We start from the raw sequence: 17,920 nt of genomic DNA on the forward strand, positions 1-17,920 counted from the left end.
TCTACACACCCCTAACACCCCATAAATTGTTTCACGAAAGTCAAATTTATGAACATTTCGGCTCTAAATATAACCTTACACCTCCCCCAATATTTGTTTTTGGCTAAACCTCTGGTAATTGATGTTTTCATAGACAAAGCATGTGTGATGGCGGGCAGGATTGACTGCTTATTAAGTTTCTGGACTCAAAACTCTAGTATGTATACAAACAAATGAGTCTACTGAAATACTTTCTTGTGTGCAAAACCCATGCTTTACATGAGTATGGACATCATCAAATATGTAGTCAAAATTGAGAGTTTTTGCTTTCATGCTCGAAGCATGTGCTGGTCTCACAGTTTTGTCATCAAAGGTATTGGTTTGCAGTCATTTATGAACGCCCCCAAACAAAAATTCGAAAGCACATCCCTGACATTTTTCACAAATCAATTTGTTCTCGTTTTGGCTGTACATTTAGCCTTACACCCTCCCTAATTATGAACTTACACATCCCCTTCAGGTTTTAAATTCTGAATAAATTCATGATGGTTTGAGCCCCGGTCTGGGTGCGTGTTTCACTGATGTCTTGCACTGTTGATGTCCACATTAAGATGATATGTTAAACGTTCACAAAAATTCCAAAGCCATTGCTTCACAGTAACAAATGCTTTCTTTCCTTTTCAGGTGCCTTTCTAATTCCATTTCTCATCATGTTGATCCTGGAGGGAATTCCGTTATTCTTAATTGAGCTCGGGATTGGACAGAAGATGCGTCTAGGATCCATGGGTGTGTGGAACACCATTCATCCATGGCTTGGTGGTATAGGAATTGCCAGCTGTGTAGTGACCTTCTTTGTAGCTCTCTACTACAATGTCATCATCACATGGTGCTTTTACTACTTCTTTAATTCATTTCAAGTAAGCAAACATAATTCTACGCACATTTCCCAGCTTAAAGGACACTTCACAGAATGTAAGCAGCTATTGCGGTAACATAAAATTCAAAATATTTATTTTGCATGTAAAATATGAAAATGTTAATATACCATAGCACATTCCATTGCAAATGTAATGTATTTTTTTTTAAGATTTTGTTGCATAATTAATTGTCCAGAAAGAATATATATAAACTTTCTTGTCAATTGGTATATGGTAAATTTTTAATGTTAACTTAAATAATTACTAGACTCAACATCTAATACTATATACAATGGTGTTATACTTTTAAGAATAAACTGATTTAGCTGCTTTACTGTGATAGGTTAGGCTAGTATGGTTCTATCTTGATGATGAGATTATTTTATATTACATATTTTGAAAAACTAAATATGCTGACCAAGGCAGTAATTTATTTTATTAAAAACATAAACTAAACGTAACGTTTCAACCTTCTAGCAAGGTCTTCTTCAGACTCTGTATCAAGTACAAAAGTAACAAGATACAAAAACAGGGCATTATATATACACAAACATTACTCCCTCCAGACTATTTAGAAAGTTGTTTGGAACTTTCTAGCAGTTGACTTTCACTTTCCAACTTTACTTTCACCTAAAAGACTAAAGGCAATTACTTCCATATAGAATGTGGTTGGACTTTTAATCTCACGCTCTTTTCCCTTCATTTTTCTTCCTTCTCCTCCCCTCTTTCTCTCTTGTCCTTTCCACTCTTTCTAACATCTTCTTCCATTCTTTGTTTAACTTCAATCCCCCATTCCAGTTCATTGTGTCTTCTTCACCTCTCTTCTCTATTTCCTTGGCTTCCTTCCATTTTCTCACTAGCATTCTCTTCTCCCTTCCTATCTGCTTAGCCTCATCCCACTCTATGTCATGTCCTGTTTCTCTCGTGTGTTTAAATATTGCATTTCTTTCTCTCTTAAGTCGTACATCATCCCTATGTTGTTTCAACCTGTCTTTCAGCCTCTTTTTCGTTTCTCCTATGTACACACTCTGACATTCTTTACATTTCACTTCGTAGATAATCCCTTCCTCTTCCTCTTCTCTGTTTTCCTGTTTCTTGTTTGCATTCCTCGCTATTCCTAAGATGCTTCTCCCTCCCTTCCTGTAAGTTTTAATTCCCACTTTCTTAAGCACTTTGCATATCTTTTCTGTGGTCTTCCCCATACCCAGACCACAGAAAAGATATGCAAAGTGCTTAAGAAAGTGGGAATTAAAACTTACAGGAAGGGAGGGAGAAGCATCTTAGGAATAGCGAGGAATGCAAACAAGAAACAGGAAAACAGAGAAGAGGAAGAGGAAGGGATTATCTACGAAGTGAAATGTAAAGAATGTCAGAGTGTGTACATAGGAGAAACGAAAAAGAGGCTGAAAGACAGGTTGAAACAACATAGGGATGATGTACGACTTAAGAGAGAAAGAAATGCAATATTTAAACACACGAGAGAAACAGGACATGACATAGAGTGGGATGAGGCTAAGCAGATAGGAAGGGAGAAGAGAATGCTAGTGAGAAAATGGAAGGAAGCCAAGGAAATAGAGAAGAGAGGTGAAGAAGACACAATGAACTGGAATGGGGGATTGAAGTTAAACAAAGAATGGAAGAAGATGTTAGAAAGAGTGGAAAGGACAAGAGAGAAAGAGGGGAGGAGAAGGAAGAAAAATGAAGGGAAAAGAGCGTGAGATTAAAAGTCCAACCACATTCTATATGGAAGTAATTGCCTTTAGTCTTTTAGGTGAAAGTAAAGTTGGAAAGTGAAAGTCAACTGCTAGAAAGTTCCAAACAACTTTCTAAATAGTCTGGAGGGAGTAATGTTTGTGTGTATATATAATGCCCTGTTTTTGTATCTTGTTACTTTTGTACTTGATACAGAGTCTGAAGAAGACCTTGCTAGAAGGTTGAAACGTTACGTTTAGTTTATGTTTTTAATAAAATAAATTACTGCCTTGGTCAGCATATTTAGTTTTTCATAATCATGGAAACAAGGCTTAATGGTGTTATAATTACATATTTTGTCTACTACAATTAAAACAAGTGTTTCTAAGAACATTATGCAATATTTCAATTTTGGAATCTTCATGGAAAGAAATGTATATTTTCCAAAACATTTGGAAACAAAACTGCTGAAGTATTTCTAAAATACAAATTAGCTGTCATCAGTATAGTAGTGTCAACTTTACATACATAAGGAAATAAGTTACACTGTAATTCTTTAATGATATACATGTTCTTGAAACAAATTTCCTTGTGAAGAAGAATATTAAAAATAACACAATTGGTTGCACTGTATCTATATGGCGACGGTTACAAGAACGGTTTTACTAACATATTCATGATTTTTTTTTTTTATGTTCACATCATTATATTTTAGTCCTACATATAATGATTCTTAAGCACATTAAAAACATTACTTTCTTTTACCTGTGGGTTATCACAATCGCTTACAGACCCTTATCACTGATGATATCATATTCTTTGAATTCACCATCACTGCCGCAGAGCATAGAACAAATGAATTCAGCATTTTTCCGAATCCTAGTGGAATCACTAATCCGAATGAAATCAGTCACTCTGCATCTCGCAGATACAAACAGTCTACTAAGCCCAAACATGAAGAGGCACCAGACGGATAATTTGGTCATCTGTATTCCGACAAAGAGTGAAACAGCTTCTAAGAAACTTAGAACCGCACGTCTAATCATTTCCAAGAAAATGAACAATTTTAGTTGCATGCATCCTGAGATATATACAGCACTACTAATGGAGGGTTTCAGGTATCAAAGAGTTTGAACCAGGGACTAAAACTGATTGACATTACAAGTAAATTACGAGTTCAATACCAATTAATATCTGCACATTAGGAGTTACAGAGAGTACTAAGAACACAACAACCAGTGATCAGAACGCTACATTTTAAAAGTAGCTTCACAGCTACTCTTCCAAAAATGTAGCTTTGCTACAGCTACAGCTACATTTACCAAAAAGTAGCTTGCTACGCTACTCCTTTTCGGTACTTTTGCACTACTTTTTTATTTATAAAAATTTGGGTTTTTAAGAGAAGCCGCTAGTAGTTGTACTTACTTGAAAAGAGATTCCGTTATTTATTATTATGATACCCATCATTCTATCATTTTGGTAGCAGTAATGGTGCAGTAACCTATTTTTACTATAGTGTTTGATAATGATGTGTGCGTATATAAATGGCAAATTAATTCAAATTTGATATCCGAGTATTACCATTAGGTGTTACTCAAATCTGACATATTTTTCAATGAATATATTTTTAATTAGGTTTTTATATCTACATATTTTTCTTGAAGATAAATATCTGTTGGCCGGATCATATTGATGAATATAATTTGGTTATCTGGATATCAGAATGAAATAAATTACGTGGATATCTATCATCTGCAATATCAGGACATTTAGATTCTAGATTATTCGTATTGCCATTATCTAGTAATAGACATGGTCTCTTTAAACCTCATACACGAGTAAGCATTATTGTATTTTTTTTTTGACATTGTTGCCACATATTAAATTTACCTCAAAACTCCGAGAAGAAATGTAGCTGTTGTGAAATTTTCGCTACAACTATAGAAATTTTGTAGCTTTGCTACAGTAGCGTCGCTACAAGTAGCGTGCTTCTTCTGACCACTGACAACAACTTTACCTGAGTGCATTCATTATATCCAATGCCGACTTCTGTATTGTTTGAATCCCAGCCTGGCCATTCTTTGTGAATGTTCCTTCATCAATTTCGTCATATCATCACTGTTGCGATTAGCCAAAAGTTGTTGAAGGCAACATGAAATAATCTAATTCAATCAATCAATATGAACCTAATTCAATCAATCAATATGATATATCTGCTATAGTTAGTAATAGAGTCATATCTTATCTTTACAGCCAAATTTACCGTGGGGTGTGTGTCCAACAGATGACAATGACACAGTCGTAGAAGAGTGTGAATTATCTTCAGAGACAGCCTATTTCTGGTACAGGGACACACTGGATGTAGCACCAAGCATCGATCAACCTGGTGGTCTAAAGTGGTGGATAGTGCTTTGTTTATTACTCTCATGGATTGTAGTGTTTTTTATAGTAATGAGAGGAATTCAATCATCAGGAAAGGTATAGTGAATAACTGTTTGGTATTTCTTGTTCATCAGTAATGTATCTTTCTTACACAGTTTTTTCAAATTGTTATGTTACTTCAAACCTTGCAACAATATACTTAAAAGTGACTTCAAACTTAATAGTCTCGCAATCTTGACTTGCTAAGTTGGATTTTTTTTACAAAGTGAGAAGAAAATAGGAAACATTTATCAGACAGTGACAATTTTTAAAATTTATTTGGGCAACAGGCCACATTGTCATCTGTATTTCAAAATTTTCCAATGTAAGTGGTGAACTTTCCATCTTGTCACTGAAGTTCCGGCCTCCCCAATGGCATATTGGTAACATCATCCCCTTATAATCAAGGAATCCTGGATTCAATGCCCAGTGCAGGTGTAGTCCCAATTAGCCTATCTGTGCATAAAGTGAACTCGAAACAAAACTCCAACTCCAAGCTACTCAAGTGCCCAGGTTCGAGTCCCACAGTAGACATGGCTGTCCCTTCAAAAACGTTATCTAATAATAACTCATCTTCATTGTTGCAATTAGCTGAAAGTCGCAGAAAAGTGATGTAAAATAAAAGAAATACAAAAAAATGCAAACAATCACATAAATGGCTTGCCTTGTTTGATTAAAATTGATTTTTATTGTTATAAAATGTGTGACCTGTCTTAAACAATACAATATTTTATTCAGTATGAAAATTAGTGTGCCAAAAACTAACATAGATTTTGAGGGGAAAATAAAATGAGAAGGTCACATCCCCACATATATCTAAATAGTAAATAATGCAATTCATATTTAGATTCTTCTTTAATATTTAGAAAATTGTCCATCATTCTAAAAACAAGATACATTTTCAGAATGTTGAGACAGAATCCCAAGTCCTACTTTGAAAGAAATGAACAATGTTTTATGTAACTTTTATTTGAATATAGTGAAGTGTTCAGTATTCATTTTAGCAGAAAATATCCATTTTGTTAAGTTTTACCTTAATTGTGATATGTAAATCATTTTGCTTGTACGAGGGGAGAATAAAAAGCTTTGAGCCTCACTTGGAAGGAGTGATGATGATGCTAGGTAGTTAAAATTTTGGAGGATGTAAGGTTTGAGTTTTAGGACACACTGCGCGAACTTTTATGAAATACACATGTTTTCTTCTATTTTTTGTCAGTTTGAAAATGAATGAAGTGTCAGAGAAGAGTGGCCGACAGGGCCGTGATTCAGTACCTCTGTCGGAAAGGCCTCACTGTACAGGTTGCTTTGGTCGCGTGTGACTTCACCGCACTTCCCCATCCACCTTATTCCCCCAACCTGCCCCGTCAGATTTTCATCTTTTCCCTGGTATGAAGAATTCACTTCGAGGACGTCACTTCCTCACAGACGAAGGCGGTCATTCAGAGGTGTGAGTCTCAGGACAAATCATTCTACCAGATGACTGTAATAAAATTGCAGCACAGAATGCATAAGTGCGTTGATCCGGGGGGGTGATTATAGAGATTATGTAATTATGTAGAGAAATCATAATGAGAAACTGTAGCTCAAACATACCATCCCTGTGAGGCTCAAAACTTTTCACTCTCCCCTCATATATTTTGTGCTATTTATGAAATTATAATTTACTACAATTTTTCCATCTTTGACAAGTAAGTTTAATATTGCAGGTTGTGTACTTCACAGCACTTTTCCCATATATTGTCCTGACGATATTTTTTGGAAGAGCAGTTACGTTAGAGGGGGCAGGAGTAGGTCTAATTCATATGTATACACCAAAGGTAAAAACTAGGAAAATATTTTCATTGCTTGAATTAGTTCTTACATAATGTAGTGTAGATTCTCTTTAATTTTGTTAATATTTCAAATTCCATATTTTGATAACACAATATGGTGTTGTTTAAATGAAAACTATAGTCAAAAGTGAAACATAGAAAGTTTAACCAAATTGAATGTGTATCAACTACCAAATCACAAGAGCAAAATTGTAACAGACAGCATTTTGGTGAACTGTATTTCAAAGAACAATACACTTTGTTGTTCTGTCTTATTTTGTAATCACAGAAACTCAATTCAAACCATTTTTCTCTCTTTTAACTTTCGTAATAATGAGGAAATGTTTATTTTTAATTTAAAAAAATCCCTTTTAATGTTTTCATTCTTGAATTACAATAAACATATTTGTATACAGCAATATAAACTTATTTAGATATATAAATATTCATTGTTATGATTGTAATACTATTGTTTTCATTTGAACAACACAATGCACAAGTAGCAGAAAGGCAGAGGATGAAGAAAAAATAAAGAGAACATGTAATAAATAATCCTGTTTTATTTATTTTTGTTTTTCAATGTCACTAATTTTCTTAAACCATTAATTAACGATCTCAGTTCAATTTTATTATTGGCAGTATTTTGGTGAATCAGTGAACTTTTTGCATGCAGATTTAGAATGGAATTTCTTTCAGGTTCTGAGGTAGCCCTTTTTACAGGAAAGAAGAAGCCTTTCCTACCTGATTATTCTGTTCACATCCTGACTTATTTTACCTTGGCAAAATGGTAATAAGGTAAGAGTATTGTAATTATTTGGTAATTAATCAAATATCGTACTACCTCTCATTAGATGTGGTGGCAAATTCATTAGGAATATGGTTCAAAATACTTAACAAAAATGGTTTAATGCAAAAGAGAATAGTGTCTAGCATAATGTAATTAACAGCAATATTAATTGATTGTATTCGTTGTAATTTTTTTTTGTTTCATATTAGCAATGAGACTATTCTTGTGTACTTGACATTACTAATGTAACATGTTAGTTTGTAATTGGTTAGTATGATTACAAGTGCTGGTAAATAGTGCATGCATTTTGGTGTTTGTTTATTTATGTGCATTATTTCAATACCTTTCCAGTAACTTCTTTCAAAGCATAATAATATATATTACATAGCATCACGTGAATGGCTAAAAATCTGGAACCAGAAGGGAATAATCTTCCTCATTCACCCTCATTTATTACATTTATTACGACCATGAAGATTGAATGTGTAATAGACTGTAAAATCTGGGAACTTAAATTTGGGGTCGCACAGTATTTCTCAGATTCTAATTGCTACTAAGAATTTTACAGTCACTTAAGAAAAAATATGTATTGGGATATCATACAAAGTAACGTATGTAATGTATCTTAGAACAACCATACCAATTCCAAAACTCCTCTCTCCAGTGTGGTATTTGAACAATTTCCAGTGTGCCAGGTAATAACTACTCTTGAAGCATCAGGATATTACATATACTGTATTGGCCCGAATATAAGCCTCACCCTAAAATTTGAAGGAGCAAAATAAAATAAAAATATGATACCCGGATATAAGCTGAGGGAAGAAAAGAAAATTGGTTCCCTGAAAGATCTTTTCTTTGAAAGTGCATTTTTCAGTTTCAGCTCGGCAGCAATCCAATGTCTTACATTAGATTCATCAAGTCCATATTTCCTTCCGGCCTCTCTGTTGCTTGTGGCTTTAGCGTAATGAAGAATTGCAAGTTTGAAACTTGCATCGTAACTACGCCTTATTCCCAGGCTTGATGATGCTTTCTTCTCCACATGATCATTCATATTGGCAACACTTCAGTAGAAGTGAATACCTGTATAAGCTTAGAGAAGAACGAACATAATCTTAATACGGCCAATACAGTATGTATATAGATAGATAGATATATATATATATATAATGGATAAAAGCAAGGAGGGCCAAAAGGGCTAAGTAAAAATCAAAGAAGGTAAAAGGCAGTAGCGAAGCGTGGTCTTAAGAGGAAGGAAAGCAATGCAGTACTCCGAAAAATGGGGGGGGGGGGGGGGGGTATATAAATTATACAGTCCATTGCCCCAGTTTTTCTAGGAAAGAAAGGACATTTTAAATAATAATAATATATCCATGAACTCCTCTCTCAACGGCCATACTGCTAAGTTCAAAATTCTTGTCACGTTATTGATAATAAAATACTTGCTATTACTTACAGCTTCCCGTACGAAATTTGAAATATTCATGTTTGTTTCACAAAAGAGAACACTCACTTCAACCACTCGTTCTTCCCACATAAATGGAAAATATTCCGAAAAGCTCAGAAGCTAACAGAAAAGTGATGTCAACCTCGTTGTAAAAATTAATGTTCACGGGGGAGTAATAGAACTGACTTGAAGCTTAAAATTAATTAAGCTTTCGAATAATAGGCCATTACAATAGGAAGAACATGCGCTGTTTCTTCTTTTTAATAATGTATTATATTAATAAAAATAATATTTCGAGTTGGATAGCATTTATGACTTAACGTTTTTGCTATTTGCAGGTCTCAGAAGAGAGTTTCATTGCTTTTTTTTTTACATACGTTTTATCGAAAAAAAACATCAGTTCATTGTTTGTATGAAAACTTACGATAAATATAGTGTAAATTATTTGGTAGTTGTCAACACTGGCGTGCGTTGTAATTTGAGACAAGAGAAGTGTGAAGCGGACAACAGCCAGCTGTTCTGCAGATTCCAGCGCTCCCCAGTGCCGGAACACCATGTTTGTCTTAATCCCTGAACGTCGACATTATTGACACGTTTTACAAATCTTGAAACTCAAAGTAATGCTTTAAAGTTTATCTACATGGAATTTGGAACAGTTATAATAATTTATTTCAATAATTCTGTGTTTATAATAAAGCAAATATACATCTTCGAGATCATGTTAACACTTATATGTTTTCTGATAGTAGTGTCTGCTTTCTGCTTGGCTCGGGTGTTTTCGAGAAGCCGAAAAGCTCCGAAAAGCAGAGCTTTTATTAGTGGTTTGGGGACCGTACCTTCACCAGCATCTACCCTTCGCCATATGATACTTGAGAAGCGTTGGTTTCCCGCACAGTGGCTGCAAGCAGAGAGGTTGCTGCTTGCCAACGGGCTGCGGAGAGAATTTGCGGGCGTAAAATTTCGCGAAATCGAGTGCGATAGAAAATAAATAATGCACTCAACGTTAAGTACATTAAATAATATTTTAATTGTGCAAGCAGTGCTTGCATTGCTTGTACTATATCTTCGCCACTGGTAAAAGGAAACACTCACCGGACAGTAGAAAAATTCAAAATTTTCGCTAATTTCATAGCGAAGTCTATAGTTCCGTCTATTTCTCCTCACACCGATGATGCTATGAAATTAGCGAAAATTTTGAATTTTTCTACTGTCCGGTGAGTGTTTCCTTTTACCTTCTTTGATTTTTATATATATATATTGGGTGTCCCAGGACAGTTCCCTAAAAACCTAACTAAGGCCGGTAATGTACATGTACAATGTGACAATTCCAAACTTTTGTAAAGTTGAATGGATGCTAATGAATCAATCGATCATACATACTGCCATTCTCCCCTCCCAAGTGCTAAGAATTAGGAAACAATGGGGAGATGCCGAAACCAGAAGGGGGAATTTCCCATCACCCCCTTCAAATTGCACCCCGCCCCTCCATTCTCCCACAATAGTCTAGGAATGTTTATCCTTGAAGCTAGTTTATGATTAAATATGTTCCATTCAATAATATACCTTGCCATCTTTCCTGGATGGGTAGTTAGCACATGACACCATGAATGGAGTCCTAATTTCAAATATTGGCTAGGGCATAAATTTTTCATCATGTGTGTCTTCATCTATGACTCCAATGTACCATTCATTCTTGTTGCACTTAACCCAAAGAGGTAGAAACATGGTAATTGAAAATATGTGTACACACATTCAGAAATGGAAATGGGTTTCAAGAAAAAGGCTGATGACTAGCCGGCATATCCTGAAAATCTGAGGGAAAACTCAGCCATAAGGAATGAAAGGTCTGTGTTAAAGAACATTTCTGCACTTGCTTTCCAGAAATGTTCTCACACTGATTTGTAAGATAATTCAGCATGAGTATGCAGCCCATTTTTCACTGAATACTACTTCTTCTCCTTTTTTGCTAGAGCAAAGTAGCAACGTAATGATTTGGCACAGGCAATTCTCTTAAACCAAACTGCAGCATTGGGAAAATCATTTGGAAATTGTTTGGTAACCTCTGAGTATCACCGCAACATTCCGATGCTTCATAACCAGTGATGTTGCTGTTATATTCAACCCTACTTACATACTTTGAAAAATCTGTGGAACTAGGGAGCAGCATCCCCTCTCATACCTCCCCCAATTTCCAGTCCTGCATACATTCTACATACTATGTAGTGTATATTTATGCCTGTCAGAAGAGAGACAATTAATAAGGTGCAGTAGTAAAATTGATTATCATCCAGAAATTTATTTATTGAAAGAACTATAATCTACATATAGCATTTGTTTATAAGATAAAATGATATGGTTCTTCTCACATTAGTTTTAGAATTAAGGTACAGACATATTATTTGCCATGTTTGTTTGTTGTATTATATCGTCCTTTATCTTACAGGCATATACCATTTCTTATATGATAGGATGTTGGATGACTAGCAGAATTACGGGCATTTGGCAATGCCTCCACATTACTGTACAGCATGCCAAATTAGAATGGCTTATCATTTATGGCATCTAGCAATATTTTTCTATTAAGATTAATTACTCCAGTGTGATTATGATAATAAAAAGTAAGCTACAGTTAGTTTCATTTTATGAGTTCATAGTATGCATTTTGTTATGAAATAATAATAATATTCATTTCTCTTAGATTGTGTTTTACGTCTTGGATAATTCAACTTTACAACCAGACTGAAGACATTTCTTTATTTTCTGTTGTGAATATTCAAAATGACTGATTCACATGTAGTATCAGTGAGCTGCAAATAATGCAGGTGCAAACTACAGTGAATTCTTCTGAAAGTTTCTCTCTCATTTTGAAAAACTGCTACAATTTTTAAAAATGTGAAAAAAATTACTGTTTAGAATTCCTTCCACAGCATTTGATAATGTTTTTCAGAATCTGGAATACCACAGTGATGTTTTGACACAAGCAAATTAAAAAAAAAAAAAAAAAAAAAAAAAAAAAAAGTGTGCTCTTACAGGCCAGTTGTTCATTATTACCTTAATGCCAGATCCCAGGACTTCACAAACCTGTTGCAAACCACCCAACCTCACAAGAACAACTGGGGGCCAATTTGGTAAAACAAAATAGGGGGAGGGGACTCTGGTCCAGAAAGCCTGATCATGCAACCACACCACGCCACAAAAATACATTTGTCAGTGCTTGAATCTCAACAGGCTATTACACCATAGGGTCTAGCTTTGCAGCCCTAAGAATAGGGTTCATGGACTACATTAGTTGTCAGTTCTCAATGCTAAGTATGATCAATCTCATGAACAGGGTTATTGTATCCTCTTTTGTGCCTGATGATAAAAATAGTGTCTGGTGGATTTTCTTCTCAGAGTAGAAATTTCCTGGTTTTCTACAACTCCTTAAGAAAATAATCACAGTAAGTTACAACATGGTTGCTAGATGTGACACTAGTTTGAGTATGAATAAGATTATTAGGGGTGTGCAGGATCCCAAACAGTCAGGACCAGGATCGGAAAAAATATTTCTCGTCCCAATCCTGACTTTTTGGGATCCCGAGCTGTCAGGAAATACTGAATGGTCATTTTAAAAAGTCGTTAATTATCGACATTTTATGCTTTGTGTCTGGAACTTATTGAAAATTCTTAGTTTTTATTCCAGAAATGCAAAAACAATCACTGAAGGTGGAAATGATGTGTAGAATTTGAGATTTCCAGAGCTTCGGGAAATTTCGAACATTTCCTGTACCGAAAATTTCCGAATGTCGGGATTTAAAAATTTCCCATCCAGACCCAAAAAATTATGTCCTGCACATCCCTAAAGATTATCACTAAAGTTGATTATGAAACACTGACGATAGCGAGCGACAGGTCCAAATCAGAAATCTACACAAACCATCTTCAGTGCCACATCATCTTTGGTTCAAACTCATATCCCCATTTATATGAACACATTATCACATATCTTTGTTTTTGTGCTTTTGAGTTTCCTGGGGGAAGGGTAACAACTTTTCTCTTGAGATTTCGGCCAGTGTATGGGACCAGGAGCCACCCACCATCATGGGGAAGTTGGGGAGCTATAAATGAGTAGCATAACCCGGTCATGGAAACCTACAACAATAACTTGGGGTTGATGGTGCTGACCACACATCACTCCCATAGCTCCACCTCTGCCGAGGCATATGGGAGTGAGGTCGGCAGTCGGTATGTAGGCCCTGGCTGTCAATGGTTGCAGCCTAAAACTGATTCTGGAAATTAATACTTGTAGACAAGTTTAAGTTGTATCATCCATTGTGATAAGGATGTTGAAAAATTCAGCAACTATCCAGGTAGATATAGTGACCGTAATTCCACTGCCTTCATAGGCTATTTTAAAAATTGCAAGAAGATATTCTAGAACATACATACACACATTTTAAATATTACCACTCCTAGACAAATCAGAGCCGAGTACGAAGTGCACCGAACCTCAATTGCGTAGGGAAAGAGTGTGGGGGAGGGCAGGCAAGTAACATAATTATATAATTAACTACAAAATAACGAGAGACAACGGATAACCTTTACGAAACCTTTTTGATCAGGGGGATAAATTACCTTGTCCAGCAACTGTGAAATTAAAAACAGAAATTTCGGATATTTTCTAAATTTTAATTAACGTAAATTTAAATATATATACAAGTTGTATCCGAACGTTCATTTCTCTAATTATCAAGCCAAAACTCTAATTTTAATGTTGGAAATCTCTATTGTTTCTACATGGATGCTTTACATTTCATGAATTACGTCAGAAGTACGCTTGTCACAAGGTAGACTCACATTACCCCAAGAAACGAAGGTTGCCCGACGTGTACAGTTCTGAACACTCCACGGTGACGGCACTAGCCTGCCATGCAATCCAATCTCTTACAGCATCCGTTGCAGGAGATCTGTCCTCCGATCTGAGCTGACTGAAGCAAAAACAGCCTCTCCCTTCCAAATCACAGTTCGAACAGGCGACCTCCCCCACGCTGATCTAGGAGTTTATATATGTTTGGTTGGCGTCTGTTGCCAACGGCCCTTCTTGCAAAAGTTTTGATTTGTAACAGCTAAATGCCTGGCTTTCCATGAACATTCGAGACACGAAGAAAGAACAGAGTGCTACATGGTCTCTATACATGGAATACATGAACCTAAAAAATTGCATAATAAATAGTGTTACACTAAACACACATACATATTTTTAAACATATAATTACCTAATTGATTAACATATTAATAAATATTAAATAAGGAAAAAAACACTGTTGCCCTGACACGGGGCCAGGGTAACACAGGCTATTGTAAACATTGCAAGAAGATATTCTAGAACACACACACACATTTTAAATATTACCAAATCATATTGCATGCACAAAGATTTAAATATTATCAAATCGTATTCCTTTTTTTTATTTTCAGGACAGGCTGATTTCACGTTTTCAAGAGTACAAGGGAATGATGCTCATTAAATGATTATTTCTTCTTGATTTTGAATGTTGTCATCTTTGTGGATTCATATCACCTTGTTGATGCCATGCCTTTTCTTTGTTCTATAAAATTGGGGCTATACTTTCCATGATCAGTATTCATTCACATATGTTTAGTGTGCTGCCAGATCTGTGATTGACTTTCATCAGTGTCATCTAATTATACTTCATCCTCATAATCGCAATGGCCCAAAGTAGCCAAAATACAATGCTAAATAAGAAAAATATAAATGGAAATATTTGGTGTGCTGTTACTTACAGACGTGAATCTATCACAATGGGAAACTTTAATATATAATATACCAAGTAAAGATTGTTATTATTATTATATTTTTAAGTGTTGAACATGGTAAATTCAAAATACAGTACTAATACCATGAAATTGGTATCCCAAACCAAACTGGATTAAACTCTTTCCCATTGAAATAACTAAAGAAGTCCTTTCAATTTAAATTATAGCAGAGTATATAGACTTCCAAACGTAGGTTAACAATAACATAAGCAACTTTTGTTCATTTGGTTTTGCAACTGTTTGAGTACATTATAAAGTATCCCTTAATTGGTGTTACATTTGAAATTTCATGTCGGGTAGTACTTTTTTTATGTCATACAATATCTGTCTGTAGTACACATACTCCAAGACCACGGTTGTATCTTCGAGACTTTTCTATTATAAGGTTTTACAAAGTAGAAATCTGTATCTCAGTTGTTACTATAATAACTAACATATTCGTGAAGATGTTACAAGATCTCGCATAAGTAATCACAAGCAATTTCAAAGTCAGAAAATTACTTTGTCATGCGAGTTCCAATCCAATATTGCATAATTTTGTTTCACCTGACTATACATATATTCTTTTGCAGATTTTGTCTAATATACTTCAGCAAAAGACATTGTGCCACTGATGAGTTTTTAATAATATTAACTATTTGTTTTCTCTTCTCAGCCAATAGAAGATACTGCAGGGAAAAGAATACCCTTAAAACATATTTCAAGAACCAGCTATAACTATAGTACAATAATATATCATGTGGTACTAACAGAAACCTCACTGGAATTTAAAATATATATTCAGGAATATTTATGATTAATTCATGCATCCTGTTGAATACTACAGGCATTAATACAGAAATGGCAACGTGTTCCTTAGTGGAGTTATAATGCAATTTTGGTAGAAAAGTTTGTGCGTTATCTTAAACAATTTGTTTCTCATCCCTTCTTAAAATCTTTAATGTTATTTGTAATTTGGTACTTCATCTTCTGCCTTTAGAAAATTGGAACTTGATTTGTTTTAGAAAAAATATATTACTGTGTCTTACTGCACAAAGAGAATTATAATAATGAGGTTTAGCACTATTTCTTACTTGTATCCTTTTACTTTACAGGTACATAAATTATTAGATCCAACTGTATGGTTGGATGCAGCAACCCAAGTATTTTATTCTTTTGGGCTAGCTTTTGGCTCTCTTATAGCATTTGGAAGTTATAATCCTCCAAATAATAACTGCGTAAGGGATGTAATTCTGGTTTCCATTACTAATGCTGTGACAGCCATATACGCTAGTGTGGTCATCTTTGCTATTTTAGGATTTAAAGCCATGAATAATTATGGCAAATGTCTGTTCCAGTAAGTATTAGTCTTTTATCTTCATAAATATGAAAATGTGTTATAATTTGCTCTCTCGTGTGCTTATTTCTAAAAATTAATTATATTAATTATTCAGGTGAAGTTATACATATTATTATCCACTATGTATTTATCAGTGGCATGCGGTGCTAAATCAAGCAGGGGAACAGGTCACCTTCATCCCCCCCCCCCCCCATGGGTGTCTTAATATAATACAGTAGATCAAGTAAAATTCAACACTTATTGAAATGAACCAAATAAATATACGATACATATGGACGTCAGGAAAGGGGTTCCATGCCCCCCCCCCCCTGGAAAATGAATGTCTACCTAAAAATTATATATTTCACACATAATTTCATTTGTCAGTAATTTGTTAATTATCATAAATTCATTGAAGAAATATGACTGAAATAGTATTTTTTGAGGGGGCATCACTATTGTGGGGAAAAATATGACTCCTTTGCCTCTCCCCTTGGAAAGAAAAATACCTTGCTTGCACCTCCCTGGAAAAAATCCTGCGGACATCCATGACGATACATGTATTACAAATTGTCACAAGTGACATACATGAGGCACGTTAAAATTATATGACAATAATAATTTTATAGCAAATATGATATAATATAAAGAAAACTTTCAAAACATTATTATGCTGCAGGAAGTTTTTGGTGCAAACTTCATGAATGTAACTGTGCTTGATTCCCAAGGCAGGTTTGGTTCTCCCCGAGGCGTTTAGTAGGACCACAGGCAAAAGAGCATCCGCAGAACTGCATTTCTTGTGCATCGTACTCGCATGAGGAGGCGAGGTGTAGAATGGAGTAGGCTTCCTTATGGCCATAGTTGAACAGATGGAGGAGATGATGCACAAAGGCTTCTAGCTGAAGGTTATTTCGTATTTTATTTGCGGTCGCTCTATAGTGGTAACGTTATCGCCTTGTAATGAAGAGGTTGTAGGTTTGATATCCGTTGGAACCACATAGTGGTTCGGATCCCATTTTAAACTGTAGGTCAAGTCTGGATTAGTTTGTCTGTGCATAAAGTGTGCTCAAAACTCAAACCGAAAGGAAGGTTCGCAGTGGTCTTCTCTCGATGAACAGCCTCTACAGTTGTAGTTTACGGTGCAAACCCTCCCCTTTCACCTAACTGTTGTTTCAATTGGGAAATATTCAATGTAATTCGTCACTTGCAAGATTGCCTTTCCTATTCGTTACAGCAGGCACTCGAAAGAGCTGGAGGTATTCTCGGAATTTTCCCCCGCTCTTACACTGTTGAGGAGGTCAGGAATAACAATCGTTTTAACAACTGAATGATTTTGTAGCTACGATTCCGTCCCAAAACAGCCCATTTTTTTTTGTTTTTTTTTGTTGTATGCTACACCTACGGTCCCTTTAATTGCCGGGGAAGTACAGTGTTACAACAGTGAATGCCTGATCCAATAAATTCGCTCCACATTTTTCCAATTTCGTGATACAAGCTGGAATATCTGAAATTGAACCCAGGATGACCTTTGGTAAGAGTGCTAACCACTTCACTACACAGAAGCCCTTACCAGAATATAACTACACTACAGTCCCGTTTAACCGAATTTGACGGGACCGATGGTGCTTCGGTTGAACGAAAATTTTGTTAAACCAGAATAAAGTTTTTTTGATATACAGTACGTACAGTATTTTGATATACATTACATATGAAACTACGTACAGTATAACGCTC

At 35.3% G+C, this 17,920-nt stretch overlaps 1 protein-coding gene across 2 annotated transcripts in view; it reads left to right on the forward strand.

Annotated features, from left to right (window-relative positions):
* The window catches only part of LOC145980306 (sodium-dependent neutral amino acid transporter B(0)AT3), a 140,223-nt gene that overhangs the window by 72,533 nt on the left and 49,770 nt on the right, over positions 1 to 17,920 (forward strand). For both annotated transcript variants that reach the window (XM_083113328.1, XM_083113329.1), the window contains exons 2-5: positions 664 to 896; positions 4,842 to 5,066; positions 6,716 to 6,826; positions 15,963 to 16,204. In XM_083113328.1, coding sequence (XP_082969454.1) covers positions 664 to 896; positions 4,842 to 5,066; positions 6,716 to 6,826; positions 15,963 to 16,204 — 811 coding nt within the window. The remainder of the gene's footprint in view (positions 1 to 663; positions 897 to 4,841; positions 5,067 to 6,715; positions 6,827 to 15,962; positions 16,205 to 17,920) is intronic.

The sequence above is a fragment of the Lepisma saccharinum genome, chromosome 27, assembly GCF_977018435.1.
Source record: "Lepisma saccharinum chromosome 27, izLepSacc3.1, whole genome shotgun sequence".
NCBI lineage: Eukaryota > Metazoa > Arthropoda > Insecta > Zygentoma > Lepismatidae > Lepisma > Lepisma saccharinum.